The sequence below is a fragment of the Tribolium madens genome, unplaced genomic scaffold, assembly GCF_015345945.1.
Source record: "Tribolium madens isolate multiple individuals breed KSU strain unplaced genomic scaffold, Tmad_KSU_1.1 Scaffold_3;HRSCAF=73;Tcas5.2_LG2, whole genome shotgun sequence".
Lineage (NCBI taxonomy): Eukaryota > Metazoa > Arthropoda > Insecta > Coleoptera > Tenebrionidae > Tribolium > Tribolium madens.
Window position 1 is genome coordinate 4,008,589 of NW_025401006.1, and position 16,961 is coordinate 4,025,549.

At 36.1% G+C, this 16,961-nt stretch overlaps 6 protein-coding genes across 10 annotated transcripts; 1 reads left to right on the plus strand and 5 right to left on the minus strand.

Moving 5' to 3' along the window:
• Positions 1-88: 88 nt before the first annotated feature.
• Positions 89-3,802, minus strand: LOC123006897 (myelin expression factor 2). 3 transcript variants are annotated; one of them, XR_006412836.1, is made up of 4 exons: positions 3,076-3,802; positions 1,292-2,212; positions 253-1,213; positions 89-206 (listed from the first exon to the last, which is right to left on the minus strand). XR_006412836.1 is itself a non-coding variant. In XM_044401805.1 (4 exons), the coding sequence occupies exons 1-4, from the start codon at positions 3,679-3,681 to the stop codon at positions 751-753; spliced, it is 1,722 nt and encodes a 573-aa protein (XP_044257740.1). In that variant the 5' UTR covers positions 3,682-3,802; the 3' UTR covers positions 89-750. The 3 variants fall into 3 exon arrangements, 2 of the variants coding, with proteins under 2 accessions (XP_044257740.1, XP_044257739.1); XM_044401805.1 differs by having other exon boundaries at positions 89-809; positions 1,078-1,213; XM_044401804.1 differs by having other exon boundaries at positions 89-1,213.
• Positions 3,803-4,223: 421 nt separating this feature from the next.
• LOC123007212 (sorting nexin-12) lies at positions 4,224-5,742 on the plus strand. Its single transcript, XM_044402366.1, has 3 exons — positions 4,224-4,556; positions 4,624-4,844; positions 5,293-5,742. Exons 1-3 carry the CDS (start codon positions 4,380-4,382, stop codon positions 5,396-5,398), a joined length of 504 nt encoding a protein of 167 aa, XP_044258301.1. The 5' UTR covers positions 4,224-4,379; the 3' UTR covers positions 5,399-5,742.
• LOC123007210 (cAMP and cAMP-inhibited cGMP 3',5'-cyclic phosphodiesterase 10A-like) lies at positions 5,437-8,250 on the minus strand. Its single transcript, XM_044402365.1, has 7 exons — positions 7,510-8,250; positions 7,019-7,465; positions 6,857-6,972; positions 6,567-6,804; positions 6,103-6,520; positions 5,870-6,056; positions 5,437-5,823 (listed from the first exon to the last, which is right to left on the minus strand). Exons 1-7 carry the CDS (start codon positions 8,206-8,208, stop codon positions 5,763-5,765), a joined length of 2,166 nt encoding a protein of 721 aa, XP_044258300.1. The 5' UTR covers positions 8,209-8,250; the 3' UTR covers positions 5,437-5,762.
• Positions 8,251-8,279: 29 nt separating this feature from the next.
• On the minus strand, positions 8,280-10,951 carry LOC123007618 (cAMP and cAMP-inhibited cGMP 3',5'-cyclic phosphodiesterase 10A-like). The gene is made up of 7 exons (XM_044403006.1): positions 10,381-10,951; positions 10,051-10,331; positions 9,561-10,001; positions 9,157-9,510; positions 8,692-9,109; positions 8,455-8,641; positions 8,280-8,407 (listed from the first exon to the last, which is right to left on the minus strand). Exons 1-7 carry the CDS (start codon positions 10,901-10,903, stop codon positions 8,311-8,313), a joined length of 2,301 nt encoding a protein of 766 aa, XP_044258941.1. The 5' UTR covers positions 10,904-10,951; the 3' UTR covers positions 8,280-8,310.
• A 55-nt stretch (positions 10,952-11,006) lies between these two features.
• LOC123007619 (cAMP and cAMP-inhibited cGMP 3',5'-cyclic phosphodiesterase 10A-like) lies at positions 11,007-13,582 on the minus strand. Its single transcript, XM_044403008.1, has 4 exons — positions 12,939-13,582; positions 11,400-12,890; positions 11,166-11,352; positions 11,007-11,119 (listed from the first exon to the last, which is right to left on the minus strand). Exons 1-4 carry the CDS (start codon positions 13,441-13,443, stop codon positions 11,023-11,025), a joined length of 2,280 nt encoding a protein of 759 aa, XP_044258943.1. The 5' UTR covers positions 13,444-13,582; the 3' UTR covers positions 11,007-11,022.
• LOC123007617 (protein toll-like) lies at positions 13,574-16,750 on the minus strand. Of its 3 annotated transcripts, none has more exons than XM_044403003.1 (5): positions 16,614-16,750; positions 15,243-16,563; positions 14,636-15,196; positions 14,433-14,588; positions 13,574-14,383 (listed from the first exon to the last, which is right to left on the minus strand). In XM_044403003.1, the coding sequence occupies exons 2-5, from the start codon at positions 16,548-16,550 to the stop codon at positions 13,673-13,675; spliced, it is 2,736 nt and encodes a 911-aa protein (XP_044258938.1). In that variant the 5' UTR covers positions 16,551-16,563; positions 16,614-16,750; the 3' UTR covers positions 13,574-13,672. The 3 variants fall into 3 exon arrangements, with proteins under 3 accessions (XP_044258938.1, XP_044258939.1, XP_044258940.1); XM_044403004.1 differs by having other exon boundaries at positions 16,630-16,729; XM_044403005.1 differs by lacking the exons at positions 13,574-14,383; positions 14,433-14,588; positions 14,636-15,196 and having other exon boundaries at positions 15,351-15,520; positions 15,585-16,563.
• Positions 16,751-16,961: the final 211 nt, after the last annotated feature.

Sequence of the window (16,961 nt, forward strand, 5' to 3'; positions counted from 1 at the left end):
ACATGTCCTGATGAAATCAGGTCGGTTAGTCACCTTATGAAAAATAGAATAAAATAAATTTTTATGAGTAAGTATTTAAACACATAGAATATGTAAATCATTTATTTGTTGTTATCAATTTACAAAGTTAGATACAAGTCATTCAATCTTTTTTAATACATGGGGTAACAGTGTTCAATGATGGTAGGTAGGTTCATGTGGGGTTCCTGTTAAAACATAAATCAAAAAAATAAAAGGATTTATTTTTCTTACAATCCTATCTTTATCCTCGGTTGTTTAGGTATAATCTTTCATTCTTCTTCAAATTCAACTAGGCGATTTTCTTTCATCATTCGAAAGTGTTACTACAATAAAAATAAAAAAGTAAGCATTGTGCTTAGAAATTTCTTTTTATTGTTATTTGAGCAATATTCCACCCTTTAGAAACATCGATGAAGTAACAAAAACCAATCAAGAGCCCCATTTGAAAAGTGAACAACTTGGAAATATAAGATAGAAACATTACATACCTGAGATTGTATCCGTTTCTCTTCAGTGCTTACCTCCAAAACTATTGACAAATTAAAATCCACCAAGAAGGTTCCGTAAATAAGACTACCGAGTGTGCAAAATAATTTATTTGGAAAATAAAAAAAGGTCCTCATGCTAACACTTTGTTGTGTATGGTCATAATTAACCATGGTAAATAATTAAAAGAAATTTCAACCTTATGCTAACATTACACAAAACAAATTCATTTCTCAAAACACTTTAATAAAACAAGCGCGCCTCGATAGTTCTTCCGTCAATACGAGCACGATCCAAATTTTCTGAAACAAAGTTAAGGAAAAAATATCCGACCTGGGGTAGAAAGTCGAGAGTTGGAGAAGAGGTCTGTTTATAAGATTCTTGAATATTCCAATCAGAAAGAGGGGTGCGAAATTAACCATGGAAAAATTATTGGGCGTAAACAAAATCAAGCGAAATGATAAAGACGAAGAAAGGTACAACAGTCAGAACCCCAAAAATCAAATAAACAGACCTTGACTACCCAAAAAAATGTCCAAAGATGTAAAAGCAAAGAGGAGTAAAGGATACTAATAGCCCTTTCAGCCTGCCAATCAGCTGAATAAACGATAAGCATAGTGCCGGTCCCCTTCTCTTCAATATGTTGAACATCTCCAAACTCGTTAAATTTCTCATTCAACATTTTGTAGCTAGCTGATGCCGGCAACTGAAATACGACATCAACAAATCACAACCTACCCCTCCTGTAAAAACAAAAAACAAAACAAACAACCTATCTACTTACATTCGAAACCAAAACTTTTCGGGAAAATCCGCCGCCATCTTTAATGTTGCTTGCCGAATTCTGATTTCGCAACAACTGTCCGGTACCTCCCAAATTTCCAAGAGAACCACTCAAAGATCCGTAACCGTCCCTACTTCCTCCACCGAAGCTATAACCTCCACCTGTTGAGCTTTTAGTCTCATAATTTTGAAAATTCCTTCCACTACTGTAGCTCTGACTCTGACCAAAACTATTGTTCTGATTATTGCCGAAAGAATTGTTTTCTCGAGAAAAGGACTGGGAGTTTGAATTGTTACTACCAAGACTTTGGGGCAAATTTCCCGAACCTCCCGATCCCCCCAACGCAGCAAGTGGAGTACTATTCTGCACCAGAGGATTCGAAACGAGATTACTCGCCAAAGACAGATCGGCATTACTCAGACTACCGCTCAAAAGTCCACTCATTCCAGCGAGATTGGCCGCTTGAAGCACTGAAGGATTGGTACTCAAATTGCCAAAAGCCGAGCCACCTACGACGCTGGTTAAAGCATTCGCCATCTGCAGAGCCTGATTCGGCACCGCCCCCAGAAGACCGGCGCCAGGATTCGAAGGCTGCGAGCTGTTTGTTGTCGAGGGTAGGTTACGAGCAACGTCGCGCAACGGCTCACCGTTGGTCCCCAAACCCATACCGATACCTTTCAAACCTTCTGGTAATTTTAATGTTTCGTTGGCGCGATCGATTCGAACGCTCATTGGACGATCGTACAAAACCTGATTGTGGAACATTGAAATTGCTTGAACTGCTTCGACTGGATGGTCGTATTCGATAATGGCGAAACCTCGACTCCGACCGTCTTTATCTGTATGCAAATCGACGCGCACGATGCGACCAGCCAAGCGAAAAACTTCCTTTAATTTTTTCTTATCAACATTATATTCCAACTGCAAAAATAATCAACAATCGTTAGGTTAAAAAACTACAGGAAGAAACAAGGAAGAATGTGAACCCTTTAGCCCTTTCCTCCAAGTAAATATCTCTCCTTTTCTTTGGTCCAATCCACAAAATACCTACTCATAAAATATGGCAAACAAATAATTAAATGGGGACAATTATCCGAGAGCGTGTTTACACAATGCAGATCTCGCAAAATAATTAATAAAAGAGCCGGTTTTGATGCAGCAATTTAGAATTTGGTTTTTTATGAAAAAATAAGCACAAATCAGCTTAAAAAGGTGTTTACACTTTTATCAAAATACTTTAAATTTCAAACGTTGCAAAAGAAACACAACTAAGGACACTACATTTTCAACATTTATGTTAAGCCACTGAAATTTTTATTTAAGTAACAGTTTTCTTCAACGAAAAAGACTAAATTCTAAACTTAAAACGTCTTGAAAAGTCGGATTAAATTTATTATGAACTACTTTACTTTAGAATCACAAACATGAGTGACATCTACCGTTCAAGTACAGGCTAATTTTACCAGAGACCTTAAAAAAAGGGAACGGGGTTTGCTGAAGAGATTTTGTTAAAATTGTTGAAACCACTCAAAGAAAATTACTTTTTCTCTTTGGTTAGGACAATAGTTGGCAATTACAATCACATCCACTTTTTTTTTCCTTAAAAACCCTCCAAAAATAGGTAATATTTACAAAACTGAGACAAATATCAAAAAGGGTTCACAAAATTGCCCCGTGAAACCATTTTATTAACACCACGTGTCTTATCAGGGCCCCTTAGAAGAAACTGACGACTTGATGAACACGGGGCATTAATAAAAAACCAGGATGATCCCTATACTTACATTTGCAACAAAAACTCGATTACAAAGCGGAGTTTCAATTCGAAGAGACTCTAAGAAGTGCGGGCTAAGCCCGTAGGTATTGCCCCATTTATTTTCAGGCACGTCAGGCCCCGACCGATTCGACAAACTCTGTTGAGAATCGTACCGTTCGTCTCGGTACCGATTCTCATCTCGACCCCTTTTGCTGCCTGATCCACCGATGATGTTGCCATGCTTATCGCGGATGTTACCGGCGTCTTCCTTAATAATAAGTTTACGAGTTTTGACCTCAAACCGCTGCATCACCTCGAGACATTTCTTAACACTAGCAGAATCAGAAAATTCAACGATGCCACAACCTCGAGACTTGTCGTTATCATCGACAAACAACTCAACAAATTGGACATCACCGACTTGACTTCGAAACAGATCTTTCAAATCCTGCCAACGGTATTCGTAAGGAATGTTTGATACGTACACTCGGCAGTTGGAGGACTTCATGCCGCCTCTTTCGCGGCCTCGGTCCAAACTCCGTTCTCTGCTTGCCTCCGAAAAGCGGCTGGGGCGCTCTCGCCGGGAGCGTTCCCGAGACCGGTCCTTCTCCACCGAAGAGTCGCGGTCACCCATTTTCCACACAATGATCAAATGAAGTTTAGTCTATTCACAATTTTGGGTGATTTTAGACGAAAACCAAGCCTTTGTAGTCCTGCAAAGTTGTCTTACAAAATGGCGAAGAATACAAATAGTAAATCGCATGCGCACATAATGTCACTTCTCAAAGTGGCAAAAACTTATCAGCGCTAAATACTCTATTACAAGTAAAAACAATAATAATCTAAGTTATTTAATAAAAAATTAAATACATTAATACAATTTATTTAAACTAATGCAATGTAATCAAAATAAGTCTACAAATTTAAATTCAAAACAAGTAGCTCGTAAAAGAATTGGCATCATTTTAAATTAGCTAAGTCGCATAAAATACAAACTTTTTTTACAATTATTTTAACAAATATTTAATTTTTTGTTAAATTTAAAAGTTTATTTAAAAAATAATTTAATTAAATATGGCATTTAACAATTCATATTTTTCCACACAATGTAAGCCAAGATTCGAACCCTTTGCAAAATATGCGCTCTGCTATCCCGACCGAAGCATCTCCTTTTTTGACAGATTCAGAATTTGACATTTGTCTGCGATTTGTTGTGAACGAAGGTGCTCTAAAGTTCTAGTAAAATCTTTCCAAAGTTTAATAAAATCGCCTGTTGGTGCCCCCTTAAAAGACTGTCAAATTCTTGATCAAGCTGTATTACAACCAGATAGAATGATGGCCGAATCGGATGCAACGGTAGAAGCCACAAGACGTCTAAATGTAAAAAAGCAGACTTTAGATGACGCTTATGCCGCCCCGGCTAATTTCCTTGAAATCGACGTTGTAAATCCAGTAACAACGATCGGCGTTGGCAAAAAACGTTATACGGATTATGAAGTGAAAATGAGGGTCAGTGTTTGTTTAAGTGCTATTTTTTACTTAAAATATTAACGAGTTTTTTGTGTTTTTTTTTCAGACTAACTTGCCAGTTTTTAAAGTCAAAGAATCCAGCGTTAGACGGAGGTACAGCGATTTTGAATGGTTAAGGAATGAATTGGAAAGGGACAGTAAAATTGTAGTACCTCCCTTGCCGGGGAAGGCTTGGAAGAGGCAGTTGCCTTTTAGAGGTGATGATGGTATATTTGAGGAAGACTTCATTGAAGAGAGGAGAAAAGGTCTGGAAGTCTTTATTAACAAGTAAGTTTCCAGTAAAAGTTGTATTTTCCATTTGCAAAATCATTTGATCATATTAGTGAGTTTTTTTCTTATTTTGCCTACTAGAACAAATTGAATAATTAAAAATAATGAGATATTATTTTTGATTTGATAATCGTTTGCTTGAAAACCTCGTGCTGGCACACGTAACAAAAACGCCAGCGGATATTCAGCACAATCAAATACAATTATTTCTATCTGTTTGTTTGTTACTCTTTACAATGGGAAACCACACCAAACTATATTAAAAAATGTGTTTTTATCTTTTATCAAATGTTTTAATGTGTGAAATATGATCGTTTAGGAACTGTAATTAGGTCAACCATTTGAATAATACTATTTTTGACGTTATGCAATCAACAAAACCCTGAAATGACTTGTGAATTAGTTAAGAAAAGTTCAAAGTTATAATTGAATATCATTATTTCAGGATTGCGGGTCATCCCTTAGCCCAAAACGAGCGTTGTTTACACATGTTTTTGCAAGAGCCTCACATTGACAAAAATTACGTTCCCGGGAAAATTCGCAATACGTAAGCCAGCACAGATGCAAAAGTAGTTTATATTTAAATTCCATCTTTTTCTGAGTTTTTTACGTACTGCTGCAAATTTGAAATTAAGACCTTTATTATTATATATTTTTCTCTTCTGATATCTTTTTAAAAAATCATGTATGTATGTATGATTGTATATGTTATGATTGGTAGTTTTTTAAGAAGAAATGAAGCCTACGATACTTTGATAAAAATACTAATAAAATTATGAAAAAATAAGTTAATTGATGGAAGTGTTTCCATACTATATCTTGTGAAAATTAGGCTTTATGTATAGATTATGTCAGTTATGTAATATTTACTCAAATAAATTTATTTATATCAAGATTTTTTGTAGAACTGTGCATTTATTTCGATGGTGTTGTCCCTCTCTTATGAATCATTTCCTGCCAAGTGTCACGTAACGCACTGAAAAATCAATGAAAACACCTAATTAAAGTATCCTACCACTTACCAGGCTTCATTGTACAAATCCTCGGTATTGGGCAAAACAACCCTTAACAAATCCACGCAAGGAATAACAACAATGCTTAAAAACTGGACCTGATCCTCGGGAATGGTATGCGTTTTTTCCCTGTCCATTATGGATAAAGGATGCAAACCCATCTTTTTTTCCATGTCTCCTTGATGATAAAATTCACCTAGAAAAAAAAATTATTCATGAACTTAGAAATTATTATTACTCACGATACAAGTTATCTGTGATTCTCTTTGCGACGTAAAACGGCTTACATTGCCCCGACAAATCACAACTTGTCATCATTATAGCTTTAACGAAATTTCGGTGGACTGGATTACCCCAATCAAAAAGACTGTCGTTGCAAATTTGCGCCAGTTTTGCTCTAAATTTAAAATACAACGCCAAATCAGTTGCCAAAATGGCTTCTTTTATCTCCTTTGAAATTATTTTGTACGTGGTTTCCGACAAATTACTATAAATTTCGCAATCATTCAGAATTGTCATAGTCACACGAAAGTGGTGATTTTCCAAAAAAGATTCGTCGTAAAGTTGCGACAAGTCGTCGTTGATTAATTGCAGAAAATTATTAGTGAAACCTCCGTGGTCTAAATCGTGACATAATGCCGCTATTATCAACGCTTTCAACTAAAAAAATCTTGATTTTGTCTTATCCTTATCTAGTTTTTTTTACCTCAACGACCGAAAATTTTTTCAAATTGCGCCTCAAAATCGCATGCATGCAATGGCACACATTGAAAGCGTGCTCAAAATTGTGATAAGGGTTATTCCGGTACAATTTTCTCGCCGATAAAATAAACTGCATCATATTTTTGATATTGATTTCCGACACGTGCACCACTTGGAGTATCATATAAAGACAATATTGGGGCATTTGGTCGAAACTATTAAGATTAATATACCAACTGAACCTGAAAAAATCACATTCACGTAGATGATTGTTTTACTTTTTGGGCATTTTACTGATAAAAATCTGGAGTTACTTTGGGATCCGGGTGCTGAATAAACTCTTCGATATCATGACTGCAAGGTTTAATCTGAAGTCGTAATAATTTCAACGAAATATTGCTAACGTGCATCTGAAATTTTATTGTTTCATGGTGATTATAATTAACAAGAAGCTACCATTTTGTTCATTTCTTGGTTGACTTTGGTGTAGTGTAAAGCTAATGCGCAATACACAGAAAAAGTTTTGAAAAGATTCTCATCAGTGCTTGTGAAAAACCCGCCATTTATTTTATTAACAACTTGTACAACTCCCAAAATCCCTTCAACTCCCATTATCGGCATGCAAAGTATGGATTTAGTAGTAAATCCGGTTTTTTGGTCGATCTCCTTGTTAAATCTGGGATCGTTGTAAGCATCTTTAATGTTACAAGCAACTCCGGTTCTTGCCACCAATCCCGCAATCCCTCTCTCTTTCCCAAATCTGATTTTTGTATTTTTCTTATACAGACCTGTGTCTTGTTCGTCTATTCCTTCATCGAATAAATCAGCAACAAGTTCCTCGTTTTCTTTATCAATAATAAAAAACGAGCCTCTTTCGGCTCCTAATGTTTTTTTCGCGAATTTCTGAAAAATCATTAGAATTTGAACATTGAAATTTTCCAACGTACCACAACATCTGAAATCATTTTTTCCATCATGACAGTATCGGAAAAGTAGTTTTTGGTCAAGTCAAGGAGATATTCGTTGAGTTCTTGCTGTTTTTTCAAAGCGACTCTTTGCTGGTTCTGGTGAATGGCAGCTCCCATCCATCCCGTGACCACGATGGTGATTTTGAGGTCATCTTTGGAGAATGACCCTTGGTCTGATTGTCGATACAATTCGATAACTGCCAAGCAATCCCCATCAGGGGTCACAACAGGGACACATAGTACTGATTTGACTGCTTCACCCTTTCGTGCGATCCCTTCAGGGAATCGTTCATCTCGAGTTACATCATCCAACATTACGTATTCTTTTTTATAAGCAACAAAAGCCGCCACAATTGTCCCTTGTTCGATTTTCCACCGGTATTTTGGCCATTCGCTCACTTTTTTCTTTGTCAAATAAATTTCATTATTGTTGGAGTCAACCATATACAAAGTGACCCCAAACGCCTTGGTGACGTTCTTGAGAACATCACATGTTTCGTGAAGAAGAGAGGGAAGGTCAACACTATCAGTCAAAAAGGACGACAGTTCACGTAAAAGTACACTTGGGGTTTTCTGGAGGAAGAAACTCAAAAGTTTGTCGTCTTTTGCTTGAAAAGTTTGGCGGTAAAAGTGGGGTCGGGGAGACTTAGGGAGGTCCTTCACAGGCGCTGCCATCATGGTTAAAATCAGAAAAGATATAAAAACAAATCAGAAATGACGTTTGACTAACTAATAAGACAACTGGATTGATTGGGTTTAATTTTTTTTATTTCTGTTAGATTAATAATTATATCTTTTTTCTACAATAGAGTCATCTTGACGCCAACATTTCTTTCCTCTGACATCGATAATATCTTGCCAGTTTTGGACCAATAATCTACAAAAAAAATATTAAAAGGTTTGACTTAAATTCCAAAAACTAACTTGGCGTCGTTATATAAAACGTCAGTGTTTGGCAAAAGTTGCCTCAATATATCCAAACACGGAAGTACTACAGTGGATAGAAAAGTAACTTGATCTTCTGGAATAAAATTACTTTTGTCTCTATCCATCATGGACAAAGGACAAAGCCCCATTTCCTTCTCCAAATCCCCTTGCAAGTAACACTCAGCTAGAAAACGTTACTTATACCTTGATTTATCTCCCAAATTTGTTATTTACCATACAAGCTGTCGGTAATTCTTTTCGATACCAAAAATGGTTTACACATCCCTGAAAGATCAGCAACCATCATCATAATCCCTTTTAAATAACTCCGGTGTGTCTCATTTGTCCAATTAAACGATTTCGTATTGCAAGTCTTTTCCAAATTTATTTTGTTTGAAAAGTAAACCATAGGATCAGTTGCAATGATTGCTTCTTTGATTTCATACTTCAAAACACTGTAATCATCTTTTGAGAGATGTGTAAGAATTTTACTATAGTCTAGTAAAAGCATAGACACGTAATACTGGTGGTTTTCTAAACACGAATTCTCGTACAAATTTGCTAAATCATTATTACTCGACTCGAGGAAATTATTTGTGAATCCAGGATGGTCCACATCGTGACAAAGAGCAGCAATCATCAAGGCTTTAATCTACAAAAAATATTGTATTCTTAGTCCTGATATTGTACTTTTGGTACTTCGGTATGATTAAACTGTTTGATGTTTCGTTTCAACATAAGATACATGCAATGAACAACATTAAGTGCATGCTCGAAATTGTGGTAGGGATTTCGTCTATAGAATTTTTTCACTGAAAGGATATAGTGGATGCAATGTTCTGGATTTAGTGTATTTTTAATCAACTGGAGGAACATGTAAAGTATAAACTGAGGCATTTTTGGGTGGTCCTCTGTACTAATGTGCCAACTGAAATGGTCAAAACCAACGGGAATTACCACCTGAGAGTTTGCCACGTTGTATGTCATGATATCATGGATGCAAGGTTTCATTTGTAGATGGATCATCTTCAAGAAACAATTATTCAACAGTCTCTGTAATGGCAGAAAGGTAAGAAGAGCAATAACTGTGTGATATTCAGTACTGTCGACTGCATTTGATTTTGCACTTTTGTGAAACGCAGTGCTAGAGCACAATACACACAGAATGTTCGAAATAGCGATTCATCAGTACTGGTGAAATGGCCACCACTTCTCTTATTGACGACTTGTACGACACCTAGAATCCCTTCTACTCCTACTATAGGCATACACAGGATCGATCTTGTAATGAACCCAGTTTTCTGGTCGATTTCTTTATTGAAACGTACGTCTTTATACGCATCCTTGACGTTAACTGTTATCCCTGATCGAGCAACAAGACTTGCAATTCCGCGTTCTTTCGAAAAACGCACTTTTTGCGATTTTTTAAATTCTTTTCCGTCTCCACTATCATCGTACATATCGGCGACGAGGTCATCTCCACTTTCCCGATCGATTATAAAAATTGTGCCTTTTTCCGCGTTTAGAGTCACTTTTGCAAAATTCTACAAATTGTCGTCAAGTATTTGTGAGTACGACCACTGTGATACTTACGACTGTTTCTGATAGCATTTTTTCCATAACGACCGACTCGCCGAAAAAGCATTTAGTCAAGTCGAGGAGGTAGTCGTTAAGTTCCTGTTGGCGTTGGAGAGCAAGTCGCCGTGAGTTTTGGTGGATGGCAGCCCCCATCCACCCTGTGACAATGAGAGTGAGTTTGAGATCGTCTTTTGAAAATGGCTCGTCAAATAATTGGCGATAGAGTTCAATAACGGCGAAACATTCTCCGTCAGGGGTGACAACAGGAACACAAAGAACCGATTTGATAGTCTCAGCTAAAAAAAAAATATGTTTATTTTGTTAAATTAATTGGGAACGTGGTACTTTCGTATCCTATTCCTTCAGGAAACCGGTCATCTTCAATAATGTCATCAATCAAAACGTAATTCTTTTTGTAAGCGACATAAGCGGCCGTGGTTGTTCCTTCTTGGATTTTCCACCTAATTTTATAGCGGTCTCGCTGCGAGGTTTTCTTACTTTGGTAAATTTCATTAGTTGCAGGATCCATCATGTATAAAGTAACTCCTGCTGCTTTCGTTATACTTTTCAAGACGTCTGCAGTTTCGTGAAGTAAAGATGGCAAATCGACACTATCGGATAAAAAGGAAGATAAGTCGCGGATTAAGACACTCGGCTTCCTCTGAAGGAAAAAACTAAAATGCTTGCTTTCTTCAGCTTCGTGTGGTTTTTGCCCCTTTCGGATAATTCGGACAAATGGAGCAATGACTCTCTTTGTAGCTCTGTCACTAATTGGTAAATTAGCGGCTACGATCTGGGGCTTATTGCTATACTCAGTGACATGGCCTGAGATTATTTTTTTTGCCACTTTAGTCTGAAGCTTGGGCATTTTTATGGAAACTTGAGGAGAAAAAAAAAAATACGTGACAAACGTCAATGTATAATTTTAAAAATAATTGAAGGATGATATGGCGATTTGTGAAAGAAGAAACTATAATTTTTCATTATTTAATAAACATAAGTAGGATTAACAATGGAATCGTCTTGCCGCCAAATTTTGCGTCCTGTGTTTTTCACAATGTCCTCCCAGGTTTGGCGTAACCTCCTGAAAAAATAAAATGGTAAAATACTCTACGATCGGACTTACTTACAAAGCCCCAATGTAAAGCTCCCGGCAATTTGGCAGAATCACTCTAATAATTTCCACGCAGGGTATGACTACAACCTTCAAAAATCGTATCTGATCTTCTGGAATGCAATTTTCCTTCTCTCTATCCATCACCGACAATGGACATTGGCCCAACTCCTTTTCTAAATCTCCTTGTTTGTAGAACTCGCCTGAAAATTTTGTTTAACCCAAATGCAATTCTTTGCTATTATCATACGATAAAGTTGATCAACTACTCTTTTCGCGGCCAAAAACGGCTTCGCCATGCCCGAAAAATCGCAAGCATTCATTATTATCGCTTTCATGTTCATCCTGTGGATCGGATTGTGCCGATTGAACATTTTCGAGTTGTATAATTTTGCGAGAGTAACTCTTGTTTGAAAAAAAGTGGACAGGTCGGTGGCGAGAATCGCCTTTTGGATTTCGCTATGAAACAACTCTCGCTCTTGTCCAGTCATCTTCGGGAAAATGTCGTGATCGTTTAGGACCATTTTTGTTACTTCCCAGTGGTGGTTTTCCAAAGCTGGAGCTTCGTAAAGTATGGTAATGTCGTCTTTGATGATTTGGAGAAAATTATTTGTGAAACCGGGATGGTCTATGTCGTGACAGAGAGAAGCAATGAGTAAAGCTTTGACTTCCAATTTACTGAATTGTTCTAAATTTCGTTTTAAAACAAGATACATACAATGGCACACACTAAAGGCATGTTCGAAGTTGTGGTAAGGCAAGTCTCTGTAAAATTTGCGAACTGTCAAAATAAATTTTTTCATTACGTTAAGATTAATTTCAGAAATGCTGATCAATTGGGTCATTATATACAACGTATATTGGGGCAAAAACATGAGTTCATCCGAATTATTAATGCTCCAATGGAAGTTATCGAATTCTACCGGAATGTTCACGTAGGACCTATTGATGAAATTTGTCATGTCGTGGATACACGGCACTTGTTGCAACTTGACAACTTTCAAATTAATTTTGTTTAAATATGTTTGTTTCTTGATTTCGGAATGTATATTCGTGTAATGCACCGCCATGGAACAATACAAAGAAAACGTCTTGAAAAGATTCTCATCGTTGCTCGAAAAACAACCTCCGCGTTTCTTATTAACAACTTGCACAACTCCCAAGACTCCATTTTTTCCCAAAATCGGCATACAAAGTATTGATCTGGTTATGAAACCAGTTTTTTGGTCAATCTCTTTGTTGAATCTACTGTCATTGTAAGCGTCTTTAATGTTGACCGTTTGTCCAGTTCGAGCTACTAAACCGGCAATTCCTCTTTCTTTCGAAAAACGGACTTTTCGTCCCGCACCTTCAGTTTGTCCTCCTTCGTCGAATAAATGGGCAATCATTTCGTCACTGTCTTTATCAATGATGAAGAAAGATCCTCTTTCGGCACCTAGAGTGATTTTTGCGAATTTAACAACCTCGCTCATTAGTTTCTCCATAAGGACGTGGTCCTCAAAATAACACTTGACAAGGTCGAGGAGGTAGTCGTTGAGTTCTTGTTGCCGTTTCAAAGCTAGACGTTCTTGGTTTTGATGGATGGCCACACCCATCCACGCTGTGACCATAACACAGATTTTGAGGTCGTCTTCGACGAAACTCTTCATGTGGTACTCTCTAACAAATTCAATCACGGCAAAACAGTCTCCGTCGGGGGTCACAATCGGGATGCACATCACGGATTTCGGGATTGTACTTGCTGTGGGATTTTACTGATAATTTGGTAACAAAATGGGCAAATTTTTACCGTCATAACCAATTCCTTCTGGAAATCGGATGTCAAGAAGGACATCCTCTACAACAACATACTCCATTTTCTTTGCCACGTAAGTAGCAACAGTGACTTGTTCGTCTATTTTCCATTTGACTTTATGCCTTTCTCTGGCCATATTTGGGTGACTAACATAGATTTCGTTCGTGGCCCTGTCGACCAGATATAGAGTAACCCACGAAGCTTTAGTAACCTTTTGTAAAACATCAGCAGTCTCGTGGAACAATGATGGCAAGTCGACACTGTCTGACATAAAAGTTGACAAGTCTTGAAGAAGAACAGCCGGCTTTTTCTTCAAGTAGAAACTAAACTGCTCATCTTCTACTTCTTTGTGAGTTTTCTTTATTGGTACTGTTACAAAGGGAGCAATTACACGCCATGCTGATGATTTATCGGGCTTATTAGTCTCTTTAGTGTTGGTTTTACTGTTCCCTTTAATTTTTAGTTGTCGTACATGCCTTTTCTTAGTCATGTGCGCCATTTTTACATAATTTTGCAACGGCACAAAAAATTAAACTACTTATAATTAAATTTGCCACCAAACGTGGCAAAAACACTACTACTACCACTAGTCTTAATGACAACTACATCTGAAAAGTACTTTCTAGATCTTTGCTCACATCGTACAAAAATGTATTCGACAAATCAAATTATTACAAAAGTAAAAAAAAATAATACTTAGATGCATAAATACAAAAAAGAAAAAATGTTTAAAGGGGCTGTATTAACATATCTTCATCTTCTAGGACTTCTGTTTTTTGCCTCCAGTTTCTAGTCCGTCGCAACGCATTTCTCAAGTTTTTCCTAGAGTGCTTATCTTCCCACTTAACATAAGTTCTAGTCTTCAAATACACCTTCAATTCCTCATCATCTAACTTCTCAACTTCAACATCTTCATACCAAAGTATCACAACTCGATTTATCCCGTCACTCAGAGCTTGCGTATGTGCAGTCCTAAACGCCATTTTACCCCATTTACTTTCCAGAAAATTCTTTGAAAGTACCATCAGAGTTCTGCGTGATTTTAATACCGAATTGGTGATTTGGGTCGTGATATCTTCTCCAAGAATCCAATCTCGATATTGTACACAAACTTTGAAAGAGTCAGGATCGTTTTCGAGGAATGATATGAGATCTCGAACAAAAACTTCGTCTTTGTGTGAGTAACTGATAAAAACGTCGTAGATTTTGTCTTTGTCAAGGTTTTCCTCACTGAGCCAAGATAAGTTGTGGGACAACAGCCAGATTTTGATCATTTGTTTGTACCGGTAGTAGAAAATGGCGAAAAGGGCTGAAATGAGAAGGAGTGAGATGATAACTGTTGTCAAATAGAGGAAAGTTTGGCTTTTGCAAAAATCTTCTCTTTTCATATCAATGAAGCGAAGGGTTGTGTTAGCGCAATAAATGTTAGTAGAAAGCGCCTAGAAATGTTATATTTATTATTAAAACTTGGAAATAGCGAAAACTTACCGGAACTGTGCGCAAAAATTGGGCCAAAATTTCAGCATTACAATCACACAACCAAGGATTGTTATTTAAGGTTAAATTTACTAAATCTGTTCTGTTTAAAATCTCAATGACTTTAGGAGGAATTTTACTGATGTGGTTTTGGTCCAAATGTAGTGACTTCAAGTTAAATTATTAAACTTTAATCGAAAAAAAAAATGTTTTACCTTGAGCCTTGGTGGTACCCAATTAATTGTCTTAATTTTATTGTTTGAAAGAAACAATTTTGTGATATTGACATAACTAAAGTGGTTCATGGGGCCTGTTTCCAATTCGTTATTTTCAAGGTGTAGTTCAATTTCGCTATAATTAAAATTCTTGAACTGAGTTAAGTCAATTTGTGGGTACTCCGCGAGTGATTTATTTGAACAGTTAATCACTACAGAATTGTCAAAAGGTCTCCAAATGCATGAACAATTTTTAGGACACTCGGTAAAATTTTTTGAAATTTCTTCCAGAGAACAGACAAGACTCGATAATTCAAGATTTTCAAAAGTCTTTTTTACTTCTTGAGAACCAAAACATGTAACATTTTTGGCAGTTATTGTCAAATTACTTTTTGATTGATTTTTGAGATGATTTAGCAGATTGTAATTACGGCAATTACAAATAATTGGATTCTCATTAAAAGATATTTTTAGGGTAGTATTTACTTTTATGTCTTTTAGGTCAACAACTGTGATATTGTTGTAATCGAGTCTTATAGATACGTTTTGCAAGTTTTCTAGCTGAAATTTAAAAGTAGAAGTTATGTAAACACAAATAAAAATTTACCTTTATTTGCTGTATTCGGTTGTGATTCAAATTCCAGTTAATCAAACTGTTTGTTTGTGTTGAAGTTATGACGGTTTCAAAATTATCTTCTATCTCATTATGGGACAAAATAACACTTTTTAATTTGTGATTCTTTGAAAAAACAAGGGAGTGAATTTGTTTAATTCTATTTCCCTTTAAGTTAATTTCTTTCAAATTGATCAAGTCGGCAAAAGTTTCACTTGATAATTCCTCAATTAAATTATCTTGTAGATACAACAATGTAATTTGTTCAAGTCCTTTAAACAAATGTGAGATTGATTTTATTTTGTTGTCATACAAAAAAATCGTCTCCAGACTCACCAGTCCTTTAAATAATGTCTCTGATATTTGTTCTAGATTATTTTTTCCCAACATAAGATCTTGCAATGTTGTGGTATTCTCGAAAAGATTTTCCGGGATCTCACTTAAATTACACTTCTTCAAATACACTTTGGTTAGATTTTTATTTCTTTGAAACAGTCTCCTAGGTAGTGTTGTAAGAGAATTGGATGAGAGATTAATTTGTGTCAAATCTTTAAGAGTGGCAAATGCATTTTCGGTTATCGTTTCTATTTTGTTAAAGCCTAGTTCTAGCAATCGTAAGTTTAAAAGTCCGGCGAAAATAAAATCGTCGATTTTGGTCAGCTGGTTGCCCCTCAAATGCAAATTTGTCAACGTTCTTACAGCTTGAAATACTCCATAAGGTACATATTGTAAGTTGTTATAGGACAAATCCAAGTATTTTAAATACTGCAAATTTTTGAATATGTTTTTTGTCAGGTTGATGTTATTATTCTGGAGCTCTAGAAGCCTTAGTTGTGTCATATTTGCAAAAAAGTTTTTGTCTAAATTTTTAATTCCGTTATAGGTGAGGATTAAATGTCTCAAAGTGTCGAAAGACTGAAAATATTCTTTTCTTAAGACCGTGCCGTTCAAATTTGAGTGGTAAAATCTAAATGTATCCATATTTTGTATCGAAAACCAGTCAAAAATTTCTTTGAAATCATTTAGCGGTAGCGGACAATATCGCATATTTAATACTGTAATGTTCCTATCAAGTGTCACGTTTGGAAATTTGTTAATGTGGAAATTTTTTAATTCAGTTGGACACTCAATGTCAATAACAAAGTTGTCAACATCAATAATAATATCATCCTGAATTTTTGTACGACACTGTATGCGACGACCAAAACATTTACATTTACTTTCTTTGGAGTTGTTGCAAATAATTTTACAAGAAGCAAAGCTCAGAAGTGTGCAAATTGTAACCAACCATAATATCCGCATGATGAAACAAAATCTAAAAATATACAATCGATAACAAGTACTTAAGAACATTTTATTACTTACAGGAAATTGGACTCACCTCTGTATAAATTACAAAATTTTTGATGTTTATATTGTTCTGTGAGATTGGGGTTAGCTTATTACTGCTGTATTATTTAGACTTACTTTTATCTATCACTTTTAGTAATATACAGGGTTTGTTAGAACTCGCGCCCAGAGAAAAATTTCAAATAAGATAAGATACCAGGAACATGGAAAAAATGTTTTATCGGATCATCATCTATTAAAATCCTTTAATACGTTCGATACGAGACATTTTACGTTAGATACAAACTCAAAATACCTATCTATTTATACTAGGTACAAAATCATGGTAAACATTCCATTGATCTTTCAAATTTTGACACTGAA

Excerpts from the sequence above, each read along its gene's own strand:
- LOC123007617 (XM_044403003.1), bottom strand. The coding sequence starts at position 16,550 with ATGCGGATATTATGGTTGGTTACAATTTGCACACTTCTGAGCTTTGCT. Across the intron at positions 15,197-15,242 it reads ACCGAATACAGCAAATAAAG|CTAGAAAACTTGCAAAACGT; the intron begins GTAAATTTTTAT and ends TTTAAATTTCAG. Across the intron at positions 14,384-14,432 it reads AATTTTTGCGCACAGTTCCG|GCGCTTTCTACTAACATTTA; the intron begins GTAAGTTTTCGC and ends TAACATTTCTAG.
- LOC123007618 (XM_044403006.1), bottom strand. The coding sequence starts at position 10,903 with ATGCCCAAGCTTCAGACTAAAGTGGCAAAAAAAATAATCTCAGGCCAT. Across the intron at positions 10,332-10,380 it reads TGAAGGAATAGGATACGAAA|CTGAGACTATCAAATCGGTT; the intron begins GTACCACGTTCC and ends TTTTTTTTTTAG. Across the intron at positions 8,642-8,691 it reads AATTACCGACAGCTTGTATG|CTGAGTGTTACTTGCAAGGG; the intron begins GTAAATAACAAA and ends AACGTTTTCTAG.
- LOC123006897 (XM_044401804.1), bottom strand. The coding sequence starts at position 3,681 with ATGGGTGACCGCGACTCTTCGGTGGAGAAGGACCGGTCTCGGGAACGC. Across the intron at positions 2,213-3,075 it reads ATCGAGTTTTTGTTGCAAAT|TTGGAATATAATGTTGATAA; the intron begins GTAAGTATAGGG and ends TTATTTTTGCAG. Across the intron at positions 1,214-1,291 it reads GAAAAGTTTTGGTTTCGAAT|TTGCCGGCATCAGCTAGCTA; the intron begins GTAAGTAGATAG and ends GTCGTATTTCAG.
- LOC123007212 (XM_044402366.1), top strand. The coding sequence starts at position 4,380 with ATGATGGCCGAATCGGATGCAACGGTAGAAGCCACAAGACGTCTAAAT. Across the intron at positions 4,557-4,623 it reads ATTATGAAGTGAAAATGAGG|ACTAACTTGCCAGTTTTTAA; the intron begins GTCAGTGTTTGT and ends TTTTTTTTTCAG. Across the intron at positions 4,845-5,292 it reads CTGGAAGTCTTTATTAACAA|GATTGCGGGTCATCCCTTAG; the intron begins GTAAGTTTCCAG and ends TCATTATTTCAG.
- LOC123007619 (XM_044403008.1), bottom strand. The coding sequence starts at position 13,443 with ATGGCGCACATGACTAAGAAAAGGCATGTACGACAACTAAAAATTAAA. Across the intron at positions 12,891-12,938 it reads AGAAGGAATTGGTTATGACG|CAAGTACAATCCCGAAATCC; the intron begins GTAAAAATTTGC and ends AAAATCCCACAG. Across the intron at positions 11,120-11,165 it reads GAGCTTTACATTGGGGCTTT|GAGGTTACGCCAAACCTGGG; the intron begins GTAAGTAAGTCC and ends TTATTTTTTCAG.
- LOC123007210 (XM_044402365.1), bottom strand. The coding sequence starts at position 8,208 with ATGATGGCAGCGCCTGTGAAGGACCTCCCTAAGTCTCCCCGACCCCAC. Across the intron at positions 7,466-7,509 it reads AAATGATTTCAGATGTTGTG|AAATTCGCGAAAAAAACATT; the intron begins GTACGTTGGAAA and ends ATGATTTTTCAG. Across the intron at positions 5,824-5,869 it reads GATTTGTACAATGAAGCCTG|TGCGTTACGTGACACTTGGC; the intron begins GTAAGTGGTAGG and ends TTGATTTTTCAG.